The following is a 20,563-nucleotide window of genomic DNA, read 5'->3' as shown; positions in this document are numbered from 1 at the left end:
CCCCCGCCCCGCTCCCCAGGCCGGAGCGGGAGGGAGGGTCCAGGCGACCTTGGGGCGCGGGCAGGAAACAAAACCTTCTCAAAAAAAATTCTTTTTTTCTCAGAGTAACTCACGCACGTGTTTGGAAGCGCCAGGCCCAGCCCCCCCCCCCCCCCCCAGGGAAACACTTTCTAGCGAATTCTTTCAGCTGTTTCTGCTCCAGAAGAGCCCCGGCTTCTGCAATGATCCCAGACTGAGGCTGGCGCCCTCCTGCCAAGATGGGGAGCCTCGGCCGCTGCCCCCCCACCCCGTCTCATGCAGGCCTGAAGCGCCTGGGAGTGTCCAGAGAGGGAGCGGGCTGCGTGCACCCGAGTCCAGGTTTTATTGACCATTTGTTCTCTGGCACCAGGAAGACGAAGCCCGCCCCGAAAAGTAGGTGCCCTCACCTCCTCGTGACCCCACTCGCCGCCTCCATCCCAGGGTGGGGCCCCAGGGTTCGCAGCAAAAAAGTCTGTCCTGTTTCCGAGACACCAGGCTGGGCCAGCGAGAAGGCGTTTCTCTGAGTCACTGGCCGGCCGGGAGCAAGAGACCTGAGGAGGCTGAGACAAGGGATTCAAGGATTGAGAAGCAGGCAGGAGAGGTCGTGGTGGGAGGGGGGACCTGGGAGGAGGGTACGGGATGACCTTCAGCTCTCTGCTTCCCTCCCGACTTATTCAGAGCTCCCTTATACCTGGTATGGAATCCAGAGGTTCCCACTGCTGGGAAAGGGTCACATGGGCATCTGTTGTGCCCATTTACCAGGTCCAACTTCAGAGGCTTGAACCGGATCTCCACGGGAGGGGCCTAGGAATCTAGTTTAACAAGCACGCAGGCGATCCTTAGGAAGGCTGGGGAAACCCTGCCTACTTGGAACGCAGTAGTGGGATCCTGGAGCCAGGTACCCAGCTGACCCTAGAGTGCCTGACACCCCAGCCCAGAGAACACCTATTCTGGAAGCATGCTGAAGAATCAGATGGTGGAACGCTGGAAGGTGAAAATCTGATTTCCTTCCCAGAGGGCCATGGGCAGGTCCTAGCTGAGACCTCATCGCTTTTGGCACCAGCACCTCCTCTGGGCTCCCACCTGCACGGTGGCCCCTGACCCTCTGAGCTGGATCGCCCTGTTGTCCATCCCAAACAAGGCTGAGAGCCGTGGCGAGATTATTCCTGCATCCCAAGGGCTTACAGAGGGCGAGTTCCTGCATGGCAGGGGTTTCCCTGCCTGGGAAATAGGAATCACTGGAGGGGTGGAGATGGTAGGCACACATGACCTTCATTGGCGCCCAGCTTTAGAGCTGGGCCCCGCCCACCCCTTAGCCCCACCCCCTAACAGAACCCAGGAAGTGAAGGAACCCACCTGTGTCCCCCAGGCGTACAGAACAGGGAGTGCCTCAGCCCTGTGATGGGCCCCCTCCCTGCCAAGGTCAGCCCTAGAGTAGAGACCCCAGGGCATGGGATGGCCTTGCTGGGGCTTTTCCTCAGCGTTCTGGCCTCTTGCCTCTCTTAGCAGAACCTTGGAATGCCCTGCCCTCTGCCGCATGTGTGGGACAGGAGCCAATGCTGTGACTTCCCACCCTGTCATCAGCATGTCATCATTATGCAAATCCATGACCAACTCTCCAGACAGCAGACAGGAAAACAAGAGCTGGAGAAAGTGAGTTAAGCACAACGCTTGCCTCAGAGCTGACCATTGACTGTCCCGACATCGCCCTCTTCCCCATCTCTGCTGTGGACAATTCAGCTGCAGCTGCCTCATTACATACTACAATCCCCCAGTCCATGGTTCTCAAACTTTGGCCAGCAGCAGACTCACCTAGAGGCCTAGTTAAAATACAGATTGCTGGGCCCCACTTTGCGTTTCCGATGCTGCAGGTCTGCAGCGGGTATGGAGAATTTGAATTTCTAACAAGCTCCCAGGTGATGTGGATGCTGTTGGTCGTGCCAGCCTGAGTAGCAAGATGCTAAGGCACCAGCATCCAAGTGTGGACTATCAGTATTACCGGAGATGCTTGGGAACAATACAAGTTCTTTGGGTCTCATTCCCAGAGATTATGGATTGGGGGTAAGACCAGGAATATGCATTATTTTAAAACCCAGGTGAATTTAGTTAGTGACAAGGGTGACACTTCAAATTAGAAAGGTAAAGGAATGACTTCTTCGTCATTGAATTATACTATTGACGTATAGTGTGCTGGAGAATTGGCTACAATATGAGGAAAAAAGAGTATATCCCACCTCACACCATACTAAGAAAAAACAACTAACCTATAAACAAAGTCTATAAAAGAAGACGTATTAGTAATTTTGGAGTGGAGAAGTCTACATAGGAAATCGAGTCTGCACTGACGAGCTACAGTTTAGAGTTGAATGTCTCCACCCAGGTGACGGGTGTCCACACTTACTTGGTGGTTTGACAGATCCACTGTGTTGAAACCCCTCAGAACACATTCGCCTCTTCTCCCATCTTAACCTGTAAGCACCATGGGGAGTGGGGTCTACTACAGGGGCCAGAGCCTGCTGCTCATTGTTGCCTGAATGAATTTCTGTGGTAGGCAGGAGTTTGGGGGGAAGGAGGGGAATTGATTCACTTGTGCAAGGAGACAAGAATTTTAAAACCTAAAATACGTGACTACAACCGAAGCCGAGATTCACTTATTTCAGTGGACTCAACCCTTCCCTTGACCAGGCACGTACATAGTGCACAGGACTCCCGAGCTGGACACAGACACCGGTGACTGCATCTTTAGGAGCACGGCGTGGCCTTCCCAGCCAGGTGGTCCACACTGCCTCCCCCAGGGAGCTCCCATCTCTCCCACACTTCCTCCAGAAGATGCTCCGTGAATGCAAAAAACATTTGTTAGAAAAGGGATATGTACTCACAGCAGAAAATGAAACAGTCCAAAGAAATGAATTAGAAATCTCCTACCCTCCCCTTCATGCCACTCCTTGAGGCAAATGAGTCTAAAGCCTTGGGATGTGCTCTTTCTACACCCCTCTCCCCTGGCAATCCAATTTCACGTCAGACAACTGGCCAGAAAAGATGGTGGGTTGACCCCAAGATCTACTCTTGCTGCCTCCTGAAATCCACTAAAGTGGCAATAAAAGGATTTAAATCCCACAAGAATGGAGATGAGAAAGGAAGTAACAGCAATCCAGATCTGGAAAGGGGAGAGCAGACGAGTGATACATAGTTGGCAGACAGAAGACGCTGCATCCTAAACTGGCAGTTTGGAAAACTGAGAATCACTCCCCATTGTACGGCTAAGCTCTAAAGACTCAGAAATTGGAAGTTCCAGGTACCTGGGGTAGGATGGAGTGAAACTAAAGTAGGCTGAAAATCTAAGGAACAGTTAACAGCACAAATTTCCCCCAACCACCACCAATCACCACAAAGTTGAGTAACTACCTTCCTACCCCAGCAGGAGCCTGGAGGCTTTTTCTCTGGTAAAAGAGAAAGCCTCTGGATTGGGAAACGCTAAGCTCACCTATAAACTGTGCTACCCATCTAAAAGCAGGAAGATTGAAAACGCAGATTTATACTGGAAACTGAGCCACCTCCTTCTCTCAGCCTTACCCCGGGCTGAAAATGGAGGACTTCTTGGGAGAACCCCACCTGTCAGGTCCTCAAGGTTCTCTCCTCACCACTGATCACCTCCAGGGAAGCACGCAGTTGACAAGTCTCACTGCCTCACACACAGCTTCCCACCAGCGTTTTAGTCCCCAACTTTTAAAATTATGTGCAGACAACCAGGATTCACCAGAAATCTGAGGAAAGCCTCTGATTCAAAAGACAGTTCAAAACAAAAACAGAAAAGTTAACAGTATGAAGGGAGACAAACTGTATCATTAATATCCTCAGAGATTCAAAAAATATGTTGCAACTATAGAACAAAATAGGACTCTCTTTTAAAAAGGAGCGTCTGAGGAAAAAAAAACTCAGAAAAACATGATAGCGGAAATAAATAAAAACAGAAGGGTTGGAAGATAAAAGTTGAACAAAAAGTCAGAGATGGAAAACAGAGAAGATAAAATTAGAGCGTCAGTCCAAGAGACCCAATATCTGAATAATTGTGGAGTTCCAGAGAAAACGGAAGCAAGGAAAATAAAAACAAGAATTGAAGATTTCCCAGTACTGAAAGACCTGTGGTACCAGATAGAAAGGCCCATCCCATCAAGTGCTATAGATGGAAACAGACCCACCTAATTCCCATAATAGTGAAATTTCACCGACACTGACAAAGAGAAGATCCCAAAAGTTTCGAGAGAGCAGAAAAAAGGTCACCACTCTGACATTAGATTTCTCACAACACTGGAAGTAATAAAGCAAAGCTTTCAAATTCTGAAGGAAAAATCTCTTCCAACTTAGAATTCTATATCCAGCCACACAGTCAGCTGAGCGTAAATGAAGAACAAAGACATTTTCAGACCTTTATTGCCTGTGTACTCTTTTTCAGGAAGCCTCCGGGTGAGGTGCACCAGGAAAGGAGGGAGTCTGTGGAGAAAGAGGAATGAGACATGGAATGTAGGAGAGCCGCAACACAGCAGGAACGAAAGTGGAGAGAGAGGCTGGGGTGGCATCTGGGCCCCAGGCCCAGGTAGTTCGAAACCTCTGAGAAGAAAGCAATAAAACGCCTGGTGTACCTGAGCATTGGAGGAGGCTTAGAAAATAGGGCGAATTAGTAAGGAACATGGAAAACTTAAAAAAAAAAAAAAAGGTAAAAAGAAAAAAGTTGCACAGAAGAAAGTCATTTTATTACCCAGTTCAGTTGAGAAGAACCGAACTTACCCAGTCATGTAAACACTGAATATTGAGCTAAGCAAAACCCAGCGTGACTCCACAGGGAGGCAGGGACACAGGAGTGGGAAGTCCACAAGTAATTTCAAGAACTAGAAACCAAGAAGCGGCAATGGAAGCATACTAGAGACATGAAGATAAACACCCACTCCCTCCCCTGCACACACACACCCCACCGACAAAAAAGCAGGCCAAAATGAGAAGTGGCTGCTTCAGAAGAGGGGGGAAGTGGAGAGAGAGGATGGGGCACTTTTAGGACTATCTGGCTTTAAAGTATGACAAGAGATGCCCTGCCCCATCCACCTGCTTTCCACGACTACTCAGGTCCTCTCACCCTCCCCTCGGCCCTGCCCAGCTGCCCTACACACATCTGTCATGCCACAGGCTTTTCCTGTGTCACCTTTTTCCTTACCTTCTGTCTCCCTGTGGAGACGTCTTGAGTACACCTGACACTTGAAAGCAGTTTCCTTGAATAGGATTTCAAACGCAAAGATGCAAGGCATGATCTACCAAACGATTTTAAGGATTGCTCCCGCAAAGCCAAATTCCTTAAGTTACCTGCTGAGTAATTTAAGTGCAAAGTGGTTTGCAACCTAAACTGAGCAATAGCTCTTTTGAGAATTGATACACCATTTAAATAGATCACTTGATGCTTTTAATAACCTCCTTTCCTTTCATTTTAATGTTGGCATGACCACATCTCACTGTCTATTCTCATGTGCGCTTTGGATGGGTTCCCCTTCAAAAATAACAAAAAATTTTAATCCCATGTGTTTAAATACGAGTTCATTACTTCCTTTAAAACACACACAGATTATTAGTCTGTTTTTTTTTTTTAATAGCTTTCCTTGGACAAGCAAGAAGTATAAAGCATTTTGCTTAAAAGGTGGAAAATGTTACCAATTTAAAAGTCAAAGAAGTTGCACTGCATTTCTGAGCTAAACTGGTAAATATAAAACATCTCATAATAGACTTCTCTGAACACAAATGAATTGAAATTACAGCAGCAATTCTACCATGAGAGCATAATAAAGTGATTTCAAGGAAAATACCTCCTAAAATACATCTCTATGCTCCCAAGGATTAGGGTGATCACTGCCTAGAATTTCCCACAACCACCTTTCAACCTCTCTGCTTTATTTTTTTTTTCCCCATCAAAATCCAAGGTAGCTCTCTGCCTTCCCTGCTTTTCTGACCTAAATAGATTTTCTTGTTAGAGTCCCACCCCCCCCACCTTTGCCCACCATAAGATTCATTCTAGTCCAAGACAGAGAATTTATTTTTAGAGGGAGTTTTGGTTGTTGGTGCTGCAGGTATTAAAGGGTCTTAAAAGACTGCATTTTAGGGGGCAAGTGGTGGAGAATTATCAGCATAACCAATTATTTTGCTAAGGGCAAAACATTTTTAAAAGAGTTAGTAACAGAAATAGTAGGGCAGTAAGTTTCAGATGACTTTGTTGGATTTATAATTTAAATCCTAGCGAAAATATCCAAAGATGAAACACTTCTCAAAGCAATTCATGAAAACTCACCTAAAAGAACATAAAACTAAGGGAAACTTTCTCAATAAACTCTGTTCAAAAGAAAAGTGCCATCAAGTGGCAATACTTATAAAATCCCTGTTCAAGATAAGATGAAAAATACTGGGCATTTTGTAAGAGTTTATTAGTTTTTAAGCACCTTGGGGTATCTGACATGTTAATTTACCAAAGCAACTTGCATGCAAAACTCAGAATAAAAAAAAGAAATGAAATAGGTCTATACGTGGCTAATATGGAAAGATCTCAATGTGCTGGGGAAGTTGCAGAATAACAGTACTATCCCATTTATGTTAAAAAGACCCTGAAACTACACATGTACATATATTTACATATGTAAGTGCATAGGAAAAATTCTAGAAGGATCCATACTAAAATATTAAAGTGGTCACTCCAGGGATATAAATGGGATTAGTGGTGAAGGATGACAATAACCTTTTATTTAGATAGTTAAATATTATTTACATTTCTTCACAATGGAACATACATTTATATATTACCTGTAAAATTGAATTCAGTGTGGCTGGGTAGATGGACAACCTTGTTCTGTATATTCAACTTCTCTAATTCATCATTTGAGAACTTCAGGGCTGCTATTTAAAAGGGTGATCCTTTCTTGCTTTTTTAAAGAGAACACTTTTAGTACATGTTTAAGAAGTGAGCAGAACAAATTGGACTAAAGTGGGCAGTCTGGTTTTACCAGCCAGCTGTCTACATACTGCTGAGTAACTCTTCACTCTAAATTATCTAGCAAGTTTTCCAGCATTTTTTCACCACCATTCAGTTGGGTCCCAGGCAGGCACCTCCAGTCCAAGCCAAAGGACTGCCAATTCTGCACCATAGCAGGTGCAGGACTCTGAAAACATGCTTTATTTGGGTTATTAACCCTGTGTCTGTTTCACTGGAGAACCAAACACTTTCATCATTCTAAGGTAATTCTGTAACTTTTGGCTCCACTTCACCTGTAGTCAAGTATTTCAGTTTCACAGTACACTGAGAATAAGCCCTTACATTAAAGGATAAAACCAGGCCTGTTAATCATATTCTAGGGAGTCAATTTCCAAGAGTCTTGTAATGACTCCAGTAACCATGTCTAGAACCTGAGCAGGAAAATAAAACAGCACCTTAAGGCATCTCTCACTCTCTGCTGCTGGCATTAGACAGGATAAAAACCCAGCTTAAAGATTCAAAAAGCAGCCACAGAAATGGTATCTATGCACAAGAAAATCTCCCATCAGTAAAACAGAGCTGTCTTTAGAATTAGAAGATAAATTAAAAAAACAAACAAACAAAAAAACCAACTAGCCATTCAAGTATACATCATAAAGGCTCATACCAGAAGTTTTGAAGATATAGAGAGCACAAAGCCTTTATTGAATTGCAGATTATGAATAAACCCAATGGTAAGCACTGGGGGCAGATGTGCATAGAAATGCAATTTATAAAATTTTCAAGCCAAACAATTGACATCTTTGAAGAAATTGTTGTTAGCTAAAAAAAAGCTTCCAGGTGTGCAATTCATTCATAGTATTCATAACTGATGCCCAGTGATATGACCTCAGGAAATGTCGAGATTTCATAAATCATTTGTATCAAATCTCTTTTTCTGTTAAATTCCTTAGTGTCTCTGCAGCAGTAACTAAACAAGATTGGAAAGCTTTCGGGATGAGTCAAACCTCCAGCACCTCACAGGAGTCCGCATTTCTTAACACAGAAGGCAATGCTAATCAAAGAAGGAGATAAATAAAAAAGTGATTAACAACAAACACTGGCTTCCATCAAACTTCTTAAGCATTTGTATCTACAGTATATTCCACTTAAAAAGGCTCATCTCAGTAGTCCTCCACATTTTATGCCTGGAAAGAAACTATGCTGACATACCACTTAACTTTTCACTTTAAGGGTCTTAAGACCCTGCGACTACTTAAGACTACTACAAGTAGTAGGTAAAATGTGAAGACTGACACTGATGACAAATCTTTGGTTTATGTTGATTACAGGGCTTCAGAAGACTTGAGGGAAAAAAACAAAGTATTCCCTGAAATTTTCAATATATAAAAATCAGAGAGAGATCTTAAAATTCAGAGATTAAGTTTAGGGATAAAGTGATATAATGAATTGCAACTAAGTGCAATGGGTAATAACGAAATTATCTTGGGGGGATAGCAGCTATCAATTGCACGGACTCCAAACTGAAAGGTGAAAATAAATGTCAACTCAACTTGGATGATAACCAATAATCTTGCTCTCTTTAATAAGTAGGGGCTGACGAATCCATAAAAGGCAAGTATTGCACTTCGCCTAGCAACTAGCTTTGGGGAATGCTTCTCCTAGCCCTCTCTCTTCTCCGGTACTCCACCTCAGCTAACCATTCACATAATGATCAGCTTAGCTGGTTTTATTTCATCATCTCTTGCTTGTGCATGTATTTTGTTTCTGTGGCATCTTTAAGATAAAGCAATGCTCCAAAAAAACTCAACGGGACTGTGAGGCCACGTAGGGGCTGGTGCCACCAAAAGGAGTCACGGCCATGGAACTACAAGGACGTAAGTTAAAATGTAAAAATAAAGATGATATATACACAGATCAATAAAAAGCTTCCACTGAAATACACAAGTCAAAAGAATACCTGATTTCCATATTATCATCATTATCATCTATTCTTACTGATATGGCTGAAATTTCTCAGAGTAAATTCAAGGAGAGACCTCAAGCTTATAGTAACCTAAGGGAACTTGCTATGTCTCTGCTCAAACTCTAGTTTCTAAAGTCTTATCTTCTTCAATCTAGTAGACTCTGGACTAGTTTAAACTTAATAAGGCGCTGCATATAAATAGAAAATAAAAAAGCCAAATTCTTTAAAAAAAAAATTTTAACCTGAGTAAAACAAACATTAGCAGTTTATTAACTAAAAACTGTCCTTAAGTAAATATTTAATTCTGAATATCAAATAAATCAGCAGACTTTATAAGCAGTTTTTCTGGTTAATAATTTTGTCAACAGTCAATTATCCATATATTTGGCTCATTATCTTTGATGAAAAAAAGTTGCTTAAGGTGTGAACTCAGCAGATGGTTGAGAAAAAGGCTCCTGGGTTACCCTGTCATTTGTGAGCCATGCTAATAACTTCCACAGTAAAAGCCGGTTTATTTCTTAATTGTGTAAAATATCAAGTGGCATATTAAAATTTGTTCTTTAACATTTATTCCCCCATAAATTGTTTTGACAGAATGGCAGGTTAGCTAAAGCCCTAAGGTTTGGAAGCTGAAGCAAGGGGAAGGAATTACTTAAACAAATCTTCCAAGAAATTACTTAAACAAATCTTTGTTCTCACTTTAATGCTACATCATTTTCTAAACACTTCACTAGATCAACTATGTCACTGATGAATTACTATATGAAGAGTAACTATTAAGCATACAACTTTTCTGGTCAATTAAGTTTAATACAGCCATTTATAGAATACTTTGCTCACAAAATATTTTATTAGAATGTTGCTTTCCACTAACTGAAACAGTTTAATGGGCTAGGAGAATAACAATGGATGGATAAGAATAAATTCTTCTGATCATTAATTTTAATATTCCAATATTTATCACAGCAAAATTGAGAATGTCTTTTTTTATAGTTTATCATTTATTTTTGAAAAGCAACCAATTCCCTATGAACATTCCTAGTAAGTGACTGAAATGCTAAAAAATAAAGCAATGGTATAACTGAAGGAACTGATCAGTTTCAAACTGTAGATCAAATTAAAATAAAATTGAGAAGACGTAATTACAAGCAATAAAAACATCAGCAAAACTCATTATCCAGAGATTTCTAAAGAGCAATCCCCCAACTACATCTTAGCCATTGAGGCTTGCAATAATGTGTGTCACAGCAGCAAACCCTCGAGGTTTCTGGAAGCCCCTAGCACTAGAGTCCACAGGTGAAGGCAAACACAACTCACACTTACCATTAAATGCGGGAGGGAATGGGAAGAAAACACATAGAGGTATAAGACTCCAGAGGGAAAAGACAAACAAAGCTCTCCCTACCACCCATGTTTTGCTCTGTGAAAACTTTATTCAGGAATATCTGGAGCCAAAGCAAATAGCCTGAAAATTAATGAGAGGCTCAAAATGCAAGCAAAGGTAAAACACACTCAAAATAGGACAAAAATATAGCATGATCATGTATTGAAAACTGGAGGGCAACTACATATAATAACAGTAAATCCCATAAATAGATCAAAACTAGATTTGAAAACCAAGCACAACATCTCCAAACAAAACAAAGACGCTAAAAACCAGGCACCCCTTCATTGACAGCTTAAAACTGGAGGAAAAAAATGCATTTACCTTTATCTTCAAATTATAACCTTTCAGGCTTTGTGCTGGCACCTCTTTGATCCATCAGCACCTCTAAAGACCAGTATTTAGCATTTTATTGTGACTTTTTAAGAGCTTCAACACTGACCAAGATAACATACAGGACCACCAAAGAAATGTCACCACAGTGAGGCATAATTTGTCAAACCCCATTCTACAAGTACCGGCAAAGGAAGGTTATGATTCATGGATGTGGATGGACTGTAATATTTACATGGCATGTTCCTGATAGATTCACAAAACCTTTATAAAAGTACTAAAACTCAAAAAAAGAAATCAGACAGGAGTCAAATACAGAGATGAAATGTACAAAACAAATGAACAGGCAAACTAAAAGTTCTTGAAAGTATTTTACTTCAGATTGAAAAATGAACAGCTTCCACACTGTTCACTGTAAGATACACAGTATTCACGAATACAATGCTGGTCATTTGAGGAAATGTACACACCTCAATTTCTCCTTCATGCTTTTTCTTTTAGAAAGATACTGTTTACCAAAAAGAAACTTCAGCAGTACAGGAAAAACTATTTTCCCAGTAAATTTACGAAAACCTAAGATTCCCAATGGAATCAAGATTATCTTCCCGCTACCACCACCTTAATACAATCACATGCTTATTGGGACACTAATATCCGCACCCTAAAAGCACATTTACTTTCAACAATGAGGGTGATTCTTTTTAAAAAAAACTTCAGTGTGGTAAATGCAACATGGATCTCTGCAAGTATTAAGTGTCTGAAATAGGCAGCTAATACTGGATTTAATATTATTTTATAAATAATTTGTTCCCTTAGCAGTAAACATAAGTCTACACATTCACAATCCTAGGAAATAAATACTGTGATTATGCACAATGTGTTATGACAAACTAGTTTCAAAAAACAAAAGCTCAACATCTTGATAAAAATTCTGATCAGAATAAAATGTGACTCTAAAATTTAAAACATTGTCAACATAACATCACATTTAAAATCTTCCACAGTTTACACAAGTATGAGTTTCCAGTTTTGGAATATACTTTTCCGCTGTGAATTAAAATATGAACATATTGAAAAATGTTAATTTCAGTGATGACATCAGTTTTGGTCTTACTTAAGCATTATTTTCTTCATAAAAAGTTGCACTAAGTGTCCATTAATGGTCTGATTGGTCTTCAATATTTCATAAATGTATATAAAAGAAATTTCTAAAAGCCAATAGTATTTCATATACACATACACACACACACACACACACACACACACATGAAAGCATCTCATCTCAGAAATGGCTACATTTAACAGAGCCACACACACCGATGTTAAACATAAGAGCTTTCACCTTGAAAGAAAGCATTTTCCGAAATGTCACTTACATTCTATTACATTAAATATCCCCATCTGAGTTTCAAACTAAACATGTGATGAATAACAGAATTATACATCGCATCTGCACTCAAAGCTGACCACGACCAAAATTTACAGTATGATTGAAACAAGCCAATGTTTAAAAAAGTTTTAATTAAAGATAACAATTCCATGAAAGGAGAGGATAAAGAATGGGATGACAAGAAGTATTTGGTCTTAATAAGGCAATACAAAATAGACCCATTATCAAAGACCATTTAATTTCTTAAGATAAACAATACCAAAAGCATAAAGTGGAGTATAAGAAAATAGTTTTTTATAAGTATGATTTAATTAAAGCTGTTTACAGTTATTCTCTCCCACAGTAGTTAAGCATGAATTTAAAAAAGAATAAAAGATGAGAAAAACAAGCACACGCAGCACACAGTGGTTAGAGGGGCTGGCATGCAAACACCTGTGGAACGCGAGGTTGCACCGCAACAGGAATGGGACAAGACTTGGGTGGCTTTTTTTTTCCTTTTAGGAAGAAGAAAAAAAAAAAAGACTGCAAAGGAAACAAACACAAAGTCATGTAATTGCCCACTGCCCAAGACGACAGCACTACAGAAAACAGTTGCAAGTTAATTCTCAGAGATGACTAGAGATTTTTCAGTGTTTACACAAAAGTACATAGTACATATTTTTTTACAAAATAAAATAAACATCATTTGCCACCATAAACCTTTCTTCAGAGAGGAAAAATTTTTGCAGCAGGTCACAAGGGTTCTATTAAATCATTTCAATGCTGAGGAAAACAAATTGAGTAATAGAACTAATCACTTCCCTATATATGGATGTTAAGATGACAATTCAGATTATTTTTCAAACTAATCCTGAGAAAAATCTGTTTACAATTTAAACAGTAATGTTATGTAAAAAGTATTAACAAATCCACTATTACAAATATCAATTTCCTATATGGTCGTCTATATATACACACAATAAAATGGTAAATATATGCAAAAATGTTAAAAAAAAAAAAAAAAAACATGCACAGATCACTTTCTCCTTTGGAATCTGGACTTCCTATAAGATATCTTTGTTTTCCTTCCCCACCCCATCCTCTGAAACTGTGTTTTATTTCTATCACCTTACCCACACTGAATACTATTCCCTATAACGCTGCATAAAGCCAATGAGAAATATATTTATTTTACATTCAAGCTTTAAATCTTAAAATGACCCTGTTGTAGCATATGACTTATCAAATGAGCAGCCTTTTTTTTTCCCCCTTTTTTGCTTGCTTTTTGTTTCTGCAGTTGTCAGTCTTCATGATCCATTCCGTGGCGAGCTGGGAAAAAACGCAGTTGCTAAATCAGCGTCTGAACAGTGTCAGGCTCCCGAATGTCTCCTAGGAGTCCCTATCCAACTGTCCTGAGCATGAGATCAGTGCACACAGGAGACAGCCCATCGCACAACGCCGACTATCTGCACAGCTCTGAGAGGGGGGCGTCCCTCTTGTGTTTCCTCTTTTTGCCATGGTAATACTGATTATTTGATTTGCCTTGATGCTGTTTGTTTGTCATCAAGGAACCATGGCTCGTCTGAGTTGTACCTTGGAAGCCTTTGCTGGAAGAACGGAAGAGCCTTGTTGATCCATGCTGCAGAAAAGGAGAGCGGTCAGAAGACGTCAGCATTGCAGATTAAATACAGCAACCTTCTAAGACCTGAATTCTGGGGGAGCTTTCAAAACTAGGAATATGCTGGGCAGAGAGTTAACATACTGACCACTGATTTTTCTAGCAGGCAGAAAAAGATGTTGTACATAAGTGAAACATCTGGGATAAATGAGGTGAACTCACTTGAGCTCTAAAACTTGCACATTATTTTTAAATGGAAATCTTGAAAAACACAGACCATTATACTGTCTTCCTAATCGAGTACACAGAATGTAAAACTTTTCTTAAGGAACCTATCAATTGTTATACCACATAGTAAACAGCTTTAGAGAAAGAAGCTGCTAAAATGTGCAGGTGTGCTGTCAGCTCATGGCTCGTCACAGTTGGCTGCTCCTTTCTTGCTATCACTTGTCACTTACTCATGACACCAGTCTTTTCTGTCAGCCCTGTCACTTTAATTGCTTTTTCTAAATAAGTCTGTGTTTGGCACACCCAACTAAAGCTGTATATGACAAAGGGGATTTGGTAAGTGAAGTCGGACACGAGATGACTACTGCCAAGAGGGCTTTCCCCAGGGTCCCAGATGTCCTCAGAAAGGATGAGATGGCCCTGGGCTAGAGACCTATAGAAAACGGTCTCCTCCCCTCACTCTCATTCATTACTTCTGGTTACATAACTATGTTAGGCAACTAAAAAACAGCTGCCTGACCATTTCACCACAGGCAACTAAGCAGTGAATATTAAAATATAAAAAAGGGACACATTATCCCAGATATGCACAACATTGCCATGAGGTCATGCAAACACTTCATGTGAGTCCACTTCAAGCACAGTGGAAACTTTTCTATAACTTGACGCAATTTTTGATGCTGAGTCTGTAGTAAGGTGGGTTGGCTAGGACCTCTTGTAAGGACCAGTCACTAGATTCCCACAAAGGCTTATGTTACAACAGTATCTCATAAAGATTCTCAAGACAACCTGTTACTAGGAGCATTGTCATGCTTTGGGACCTCTTAGAACAAAATTGGTTTGCTCTCTAGCCTAGAGTTTTCTTCAGACCCATCACATATATTATTCATAAATCTTCTAAGAAATTCTAAATATTGTGTATTAAATATTAACATTTAAAAACACAAATTCCACACACCTGAGACTTGTTGGTGCTGTTAGATGTGTTCATGGTCTGGGTGCTCTGCATTTTCCCGACTGCTGGAGAAGATTCCAAGGACACATCTTGCGACCCAACTCGGTTCCCAGGGGATGGACGGCAGAGCAGCTGTTTCGGGGTTTTGCATGGTGTTGCATCGGAATCCTAACACAAGTTACAGGAGTTATAAAATCACATATTAATAATTTAGATATTCAATACTAAGAAAGGAAAACAATTTCAGCTAAGTACTCTCTGGGCTAAATTTATCTTCGTCAAATCCACTGCCCACACCTGAGCTTGTTAATCAGCCTTGAAGGAGCTCACAGAGGTTCTAAGTTTATTTGCATTTTTATTTACAGAAAATGAACCACAGTATAGTGGAAAGAGCATGGTAAAGAGTGGGAAACCTGTGTCCCAGTCCCTGGCTCAATGTGTTCAAGCAAACACAAAATAATCAGTTTAAGAGAATTAATCTCTGAGCGTGTGATTACAAATTAATGATCCCTCCACCCAAACACCATGTGGAAGGGGACCTGCCAGAGACAACAGGCTGAATGGGCTGCTCTGGGCCATGACTGTGCTACTTCTCTCCTCAGGTCTCTACCCTTCACCCTCGAACTCTGCCCACATCCCAGAGTTATACACTCTTGGTCTCTAAACCTCCCGTGAGGCCGTCTCTGCTTCCGCCCTGCTGTGTGTGATATCTAGCTCAGCATTCTGTCCTCCACCGTGCTGCTCTAAGAGCCAAAAAGGCACACGGGTAGGTTCTGCATCTGAGGGTTTATAACTTCATAATGATACATGGTTCTAGTTAACAATGTAAAATTATGTCCCTTACATATTTGGGTTGCTTTTTGTGTCATACACTTAACAAAGTCAAAATTAAAATAATCGAGTAAGCCCATTTTAGATCTCAATTAAGTAGACTCTAAATTAAATTTTTAAAAGTAACTGTAAATGTAATTGACACTTAAAATTCAGTCAAGATAAAGACAAAAAGTAGATTAGGGATGGTCAGAGAGGAGGGAGATAGGGGACTCAGGAGGGACTGCCAACAGGTATAGGGTTTCTTTTGTGCTTATGGAAATGTTCTGGAATGAGCAGTGATAGTTGTGCAGTACTGGGAATATATTAAAACCCACTGAACTGCATACTTTAAAATGGTGAACACTGTGTGAATTCTATCTTGATTTTAAAAAACTCAATCAGTGATGGGTTGAGCCCTCTACCATAGGTTTTACCCTTGGGAAGACGGTTGCTGCAAAGGAGAGGCTAGGCCTCCCTATAATTGTGCCTAAGAGCCTCCTCCCGAATGCCTCTTTGTTGCTCAGATGTGGCCCTCTCTCTCTAGCTAAGCCAACTTGAAAGGTGAAATCACTGCCCTCCCCCCTACGTGGGATCAGACACCCAGGGGAGTGAATCTCCCTGGCAACGTGGAATATGACTCCCGGGGAGGAATGTAGACCTGGCATCGTGGGACGGAGAACATCTTCTTGACCAAAAGGGGGATGTGAAAGGAAATGAAATAAGCTTCAGTGGCAGAGAGATTCCAAAAGGAGCTGAGAGGTCACTCTGGTGGGCACTCTTATGCACACTTTAGACAACCCTTTTTAGGTTCTAAAGAATTGGGGTAGCTGGTGGTGGATACCTGAAACTATCAAACTACAACCCAGAACCCATGAATCTCGAAGACAATTGTATAATAATGTAGCTTATGAGGGGTGACAATGGGATTGGGAAAGCCATAAGGACCACACTCCACTTTGTCTAGTTTATGGATGGATGAGTAGAAAAATAGGGGAAGGAAACAAACAAACAAACAGACAAAGGTACCCAGTGTTCTTTTTTACTTCAATTGCTCTTTTTCACTTTAATTATTATTCTTGTTATTTTTGTGTGTGTGCTAATGAAGGTGTCAGGGATTGATTTAGGTGATGAATGTACAACTATGTAATGGTACTGTGAACAATCGAATGTAAGATTTGTTTTGTATGACTGTGTGGTATGTGAATATATCTCAATAAAATGAAGATTAAAAAAAAAAAAACCTCAATCAGGAAATTCAAACACATTTTTCTGACTACAAGAAGCCTTACTCAATAGAGTATATTACTAGATAATTCCATTTATATGAAATTTTGGAATAGGCAAAACTAATCTACCATGTTAAAAAATGCCTCTGAGAGTGGAAGTGGGGATTAACAAGGAAGGATCATGAGAGAGCTCTCTGCGGTTTGTTAGGGTTTGAGGTTACACATGTGTATACATCTGACACAGTTCAGTAAACATGCAGTTAAGACTTGGCCATTTCCTTGTATGTCAATTTTATATCAAAAGAAAAAAAACTATAAACAAACATTGAACTCTAGTTAAGGATGTGCATGCAACAGTATTTTGGGGAAAGTGTACTGATGTCTGCAATTTACTTTGAAATGCATCAAAGAATAAGATGAATTAATGGATACAGGATGGATAGATGGTAAGTATGGACAAACAAGTAAAATGTTAATAGTAAAATCTAGAGGTGAATATGTGGATGTTCACCTCTGCTGTATGTTTGAAATTCTTCATAAAATGTTGGGAATAAGTACAGTCATGAAAGCTATTAAAACTGCCCAGTAACAAATAAGATGAGTTAGCCTTATACCTCTAGAATGAGTTAACCCAGCAACAGAACCTCTAACCTTCCAGGTTTAGAAAAACCACCTGTGTAATACTTACTACATCACTAGAGCTGGACTGCGTGGCAGAAGAGGAAGACACTGGACCTGATGAAGAGTTTGAAGAGTGTTTACTAAGAGATTCCGAAGTTTTACTTCTACATTTTCCAAGGGCTTCATTTTCTTCAGATAGATTATTATTACATTTATCTAACTGCTGAGTATCTACTATCAAGGTAACACCATTTCCTGAAAGAGTGGCAAAAGATTGGAAAACGTTTCTTCCCATTAAACACACACAACACAGAAAAGGCTCTAATACTTGGTCAAGCAATAAATAAAAAAATCTTACCATTGCATGAAGGCTCAGGCCTATTCTGCAAGCCCCACTGCTTTGATATCCAATCTCTATACGTGGCGACTTCATCCGTTACTCTAATTATTCTACCTAATATGCTGCATGTGTTTAAAAAAAAGGGGGGGGAGACATTAATTTGAAGATAAGAAGCCACAACCAATCTTGACACAATGGGTTGATTTTAGTTCAATATTTACCTCTCTGTTTCGTTGTTGGGATAGTACTTGGCTATTGGTGATACAGCATGACTCAAAACAACGTAGGCATAATCAAAGGCCTGTTTCACTTGCATGGCCCCATATGAACTCCTTCCAACATCATTACCTTAAAAAGAAATGTATACATAAAATAGAAGCTTGACCACTGATTAGTTTGAACTAATTCATTTATAAAATGAAATTCCAGCCTCCAGCAGGGGCTACAGTTGTCTCTGCTAGACCTGCACCTGAGAGCTGGACTTTCAGTAGTCCCCACAACTCTCCAAGCTCTGAACATGTCTATCACGCAGTTAGCACTTTTTTTTTTACTAAGGCATATAATTGCCTAAACGTATTTTGGCCCATCAAGGACCACCCAAACATACACAGTCAAGTAAACAAAAAAAATAGGTGTCTATTCTCTCCTAGAGTGAAATCAAGCTATATTAGAAATCCTGAATTTTGCACTTTTATTAAACTATATATATATATATATATATATATATATATATATATATATATATATATATTTCCTCCACTAATTATGAGCTCCTAAAAGGCAAGGACCATGTCTCATCTGAAAAATCTTCATGTTCTTGGCAAAACACCTTTATACAGAGTAAGCTCCTAGTGAATATTTCCTGAATGAATAAATACATAGAATGATTAATGTTTATAACAGCTCAGTAAGCCAGAAGAGGGCTTCTACACAATTACTGTACCTCTTAACTTCCTTTTCTTGTTCATTTTCAAAGATTACACATTAAAGCAAATAACTAAAAGTATTTTCATGAAGTCTAATAATGTAGTCTAAGTATTTTACAATTATATCAAGAAAAAAAATTGCCCAGAACAACTAGGATACAAATTAGCAAACACAACTTCATGAAAATATGCAAGGCATTTATTTTCTGTTCACTTTCAAGCCAACATAAAGCTAGGAAAGGCAAAATAAGACTAGACAAAAATAAAGAAGAAAGAAGTGGTCCAAAAGGAAAATAAACTGTTTCCTGAACCCTTTTGTCATGAATTCAGAAATACATCACTGAGTTCACTGCCTTTAAGTACTTCAAAATCATCACATTAAAGCCTTGGCTGACAAATAGTTAGAATCATGAGCAATGAGAACAATGGAAAAAAGAAAAATGACGGCCAAACTGGAAGTGCACAGAAACCCATCCAAATAGCTAATATCTTCTCCTTTGCTTTTAAGAGTCAAATTCTACTCCCAACCCATTTGGAAGTATGCAAGGCGTTTTTCTAGTTTATTTTGGTATGTTTGTTTAAAAAACATTTGATTAAAAAAGAATGACTACAACCAGATGTTATTCCTTCATTTTTTATCTAAGGAGAGCTCAAAGTACAATAAAGATTACTGACAATGCCCTCTCTTTGAATGCCCCAAAAATTTACCTAATTTTAATACCTGGTTGTAAAGGATCTTCAATATAAAGCATTGATGGCCTGTAGCCATCTAGCATATTCTTCTGTACTTCATCTTTGGCCACATAAGAACCACCATCCTTTATCCGGATGCCAGTCTTTAAATAATTGAAGTGTCGTCCATATAATTCAAAAAATTCTATTAAGAGAACACCATAGTTTGTATTGGGGATGCAAGCATCTTCCCTAGGATGCAACTAAAAATAGAAAAAAGGAAGAAATTATGTTGGATTTTCTCCAAATTATCAAGGAGGGAGAGAATATAAATGACACCCTAATTTATATAACCAGTATCATAATTTTAGCTTAGACATGAGACAACAAATACACGGTAATAGCCGGCTCTACTGCTGTTACAGAAAACACTAAAGCTCCATGGGTGTGGAACTGGTGGGGTACGGTTTATAAAGTTGACTTCTGCAGCCGTCCGGGACGGTAACAGGGCTGACTTGGCCCAGCAGACCAGGAAAGTCATCCTGCAGGGAGTCAGGCAGTTGGCAACACCGCGCCACGTGAATGTACTCGCTCACAATCTGAAGGCTTGTGCCTCAGTTTCTGCTGAGTTTATAAAATTAGCTGCTTAGAAAAATTCCTATTTGTGGCATTTATACTACTATTTTACATTAATGGAAATTAGACCATACCTTTGTCTGTTAAAATTTGTGGTGAAAAGTCTCAAAAATAAGAGAACAAAAGGAATTATATTTTTAAAGAACTTTTAAATATTTATTTGCTAAATTATAAGAGTATCTTGTTTAAAGGGAAAAGCTGTAAGTAATCAAGGGAAACATTCCAATTAGAGCTTAGTTTAAATTATTTCCAAAACATTTTCCCAGTTGATTTTCTTCTAAAATTTTAGTAGACACTTGCATGTGTATCCATACAACTCACCTGAAGGAAACTGACTGCCATTAAAAAGAGACTATAAGAACCAATTCCACCTGTAAATACTTCATTAAGGTCCCTCTGTAATAAGAATTGTTTCAATACTAAAACCAAGTATGGTAATACAGGATATTTCTGAAAAA

The 20,563-nt window shown here is 39.8% G+C and overlaps 1 protein-coding gene across 2 annotated transcripts in view; it reads right to left on the bottom strand.

Moving 5' to 3' along the window:
* Window positions 1–11,053: 11,053 nt before the first annotated feature.
* TENT4B (terminal nucleotidyltransferase 4B) overlaps window positions 11,054–20,563 on the bottom strand; it is a 77,414-nt gene continuing 67,904 nt past the window's right edge. Inside the window, exons 6-12 of one of the 2 annotated variants that reach the window (XM_037815918.1) lie at window positions 20,427–20,555; window positions 19,519–19,732; window positions 18,093–18,219; window positions 17,890–17,993; window positions 17,599–17,786; window positions 14,875–15,039; window positions 11,054–13,709 (exon numbers count right to left, since the gene is read on the bottom strand). In XM_037815918.1, the coding sequence (XP_037671846.1) occupies window positions 13,533–13,709; window positions 14,875–15,039; window positions 17,599–17,786; window positions 17,890–17,993; window positions 18,093–18,219; window positions 19,519–19,732; window positions 20,427–20,555 (1,104 nt within the window). In that variant the 3' untranslated portion in view covers window positions 11,054–13,532. The remainder of the gene's footprint in view (window positions 13,710–14,874; window positions 15,040–17,598; window positions 17,787–17,889; window positions 17,994–18,092; window positions 18,220–19,518; window positions 19,733–20,426; window positions 20,556–20,563) is intronic. The other variant, XM_037815919.1, reaches the window with a different exon arrangement.

Source organism: Choloepus didactylus, chromosome 22, assembly GCF_015220235.1.
Source record: "Choloepus didactylus isolate mChoDid1 chromosome 22, mChoDid1.pri, whole genome shotgun sequence".
NCBI classification, from domain to species: Eukaryota; Metazoa; Chordata; class Mammalia; order Pilosa; family Megalonychidae; genus Choloepus; species Choloepus didactylus.
This window is presented reverse-complemented; position numbering and strand designations above follow the sequence as displayed.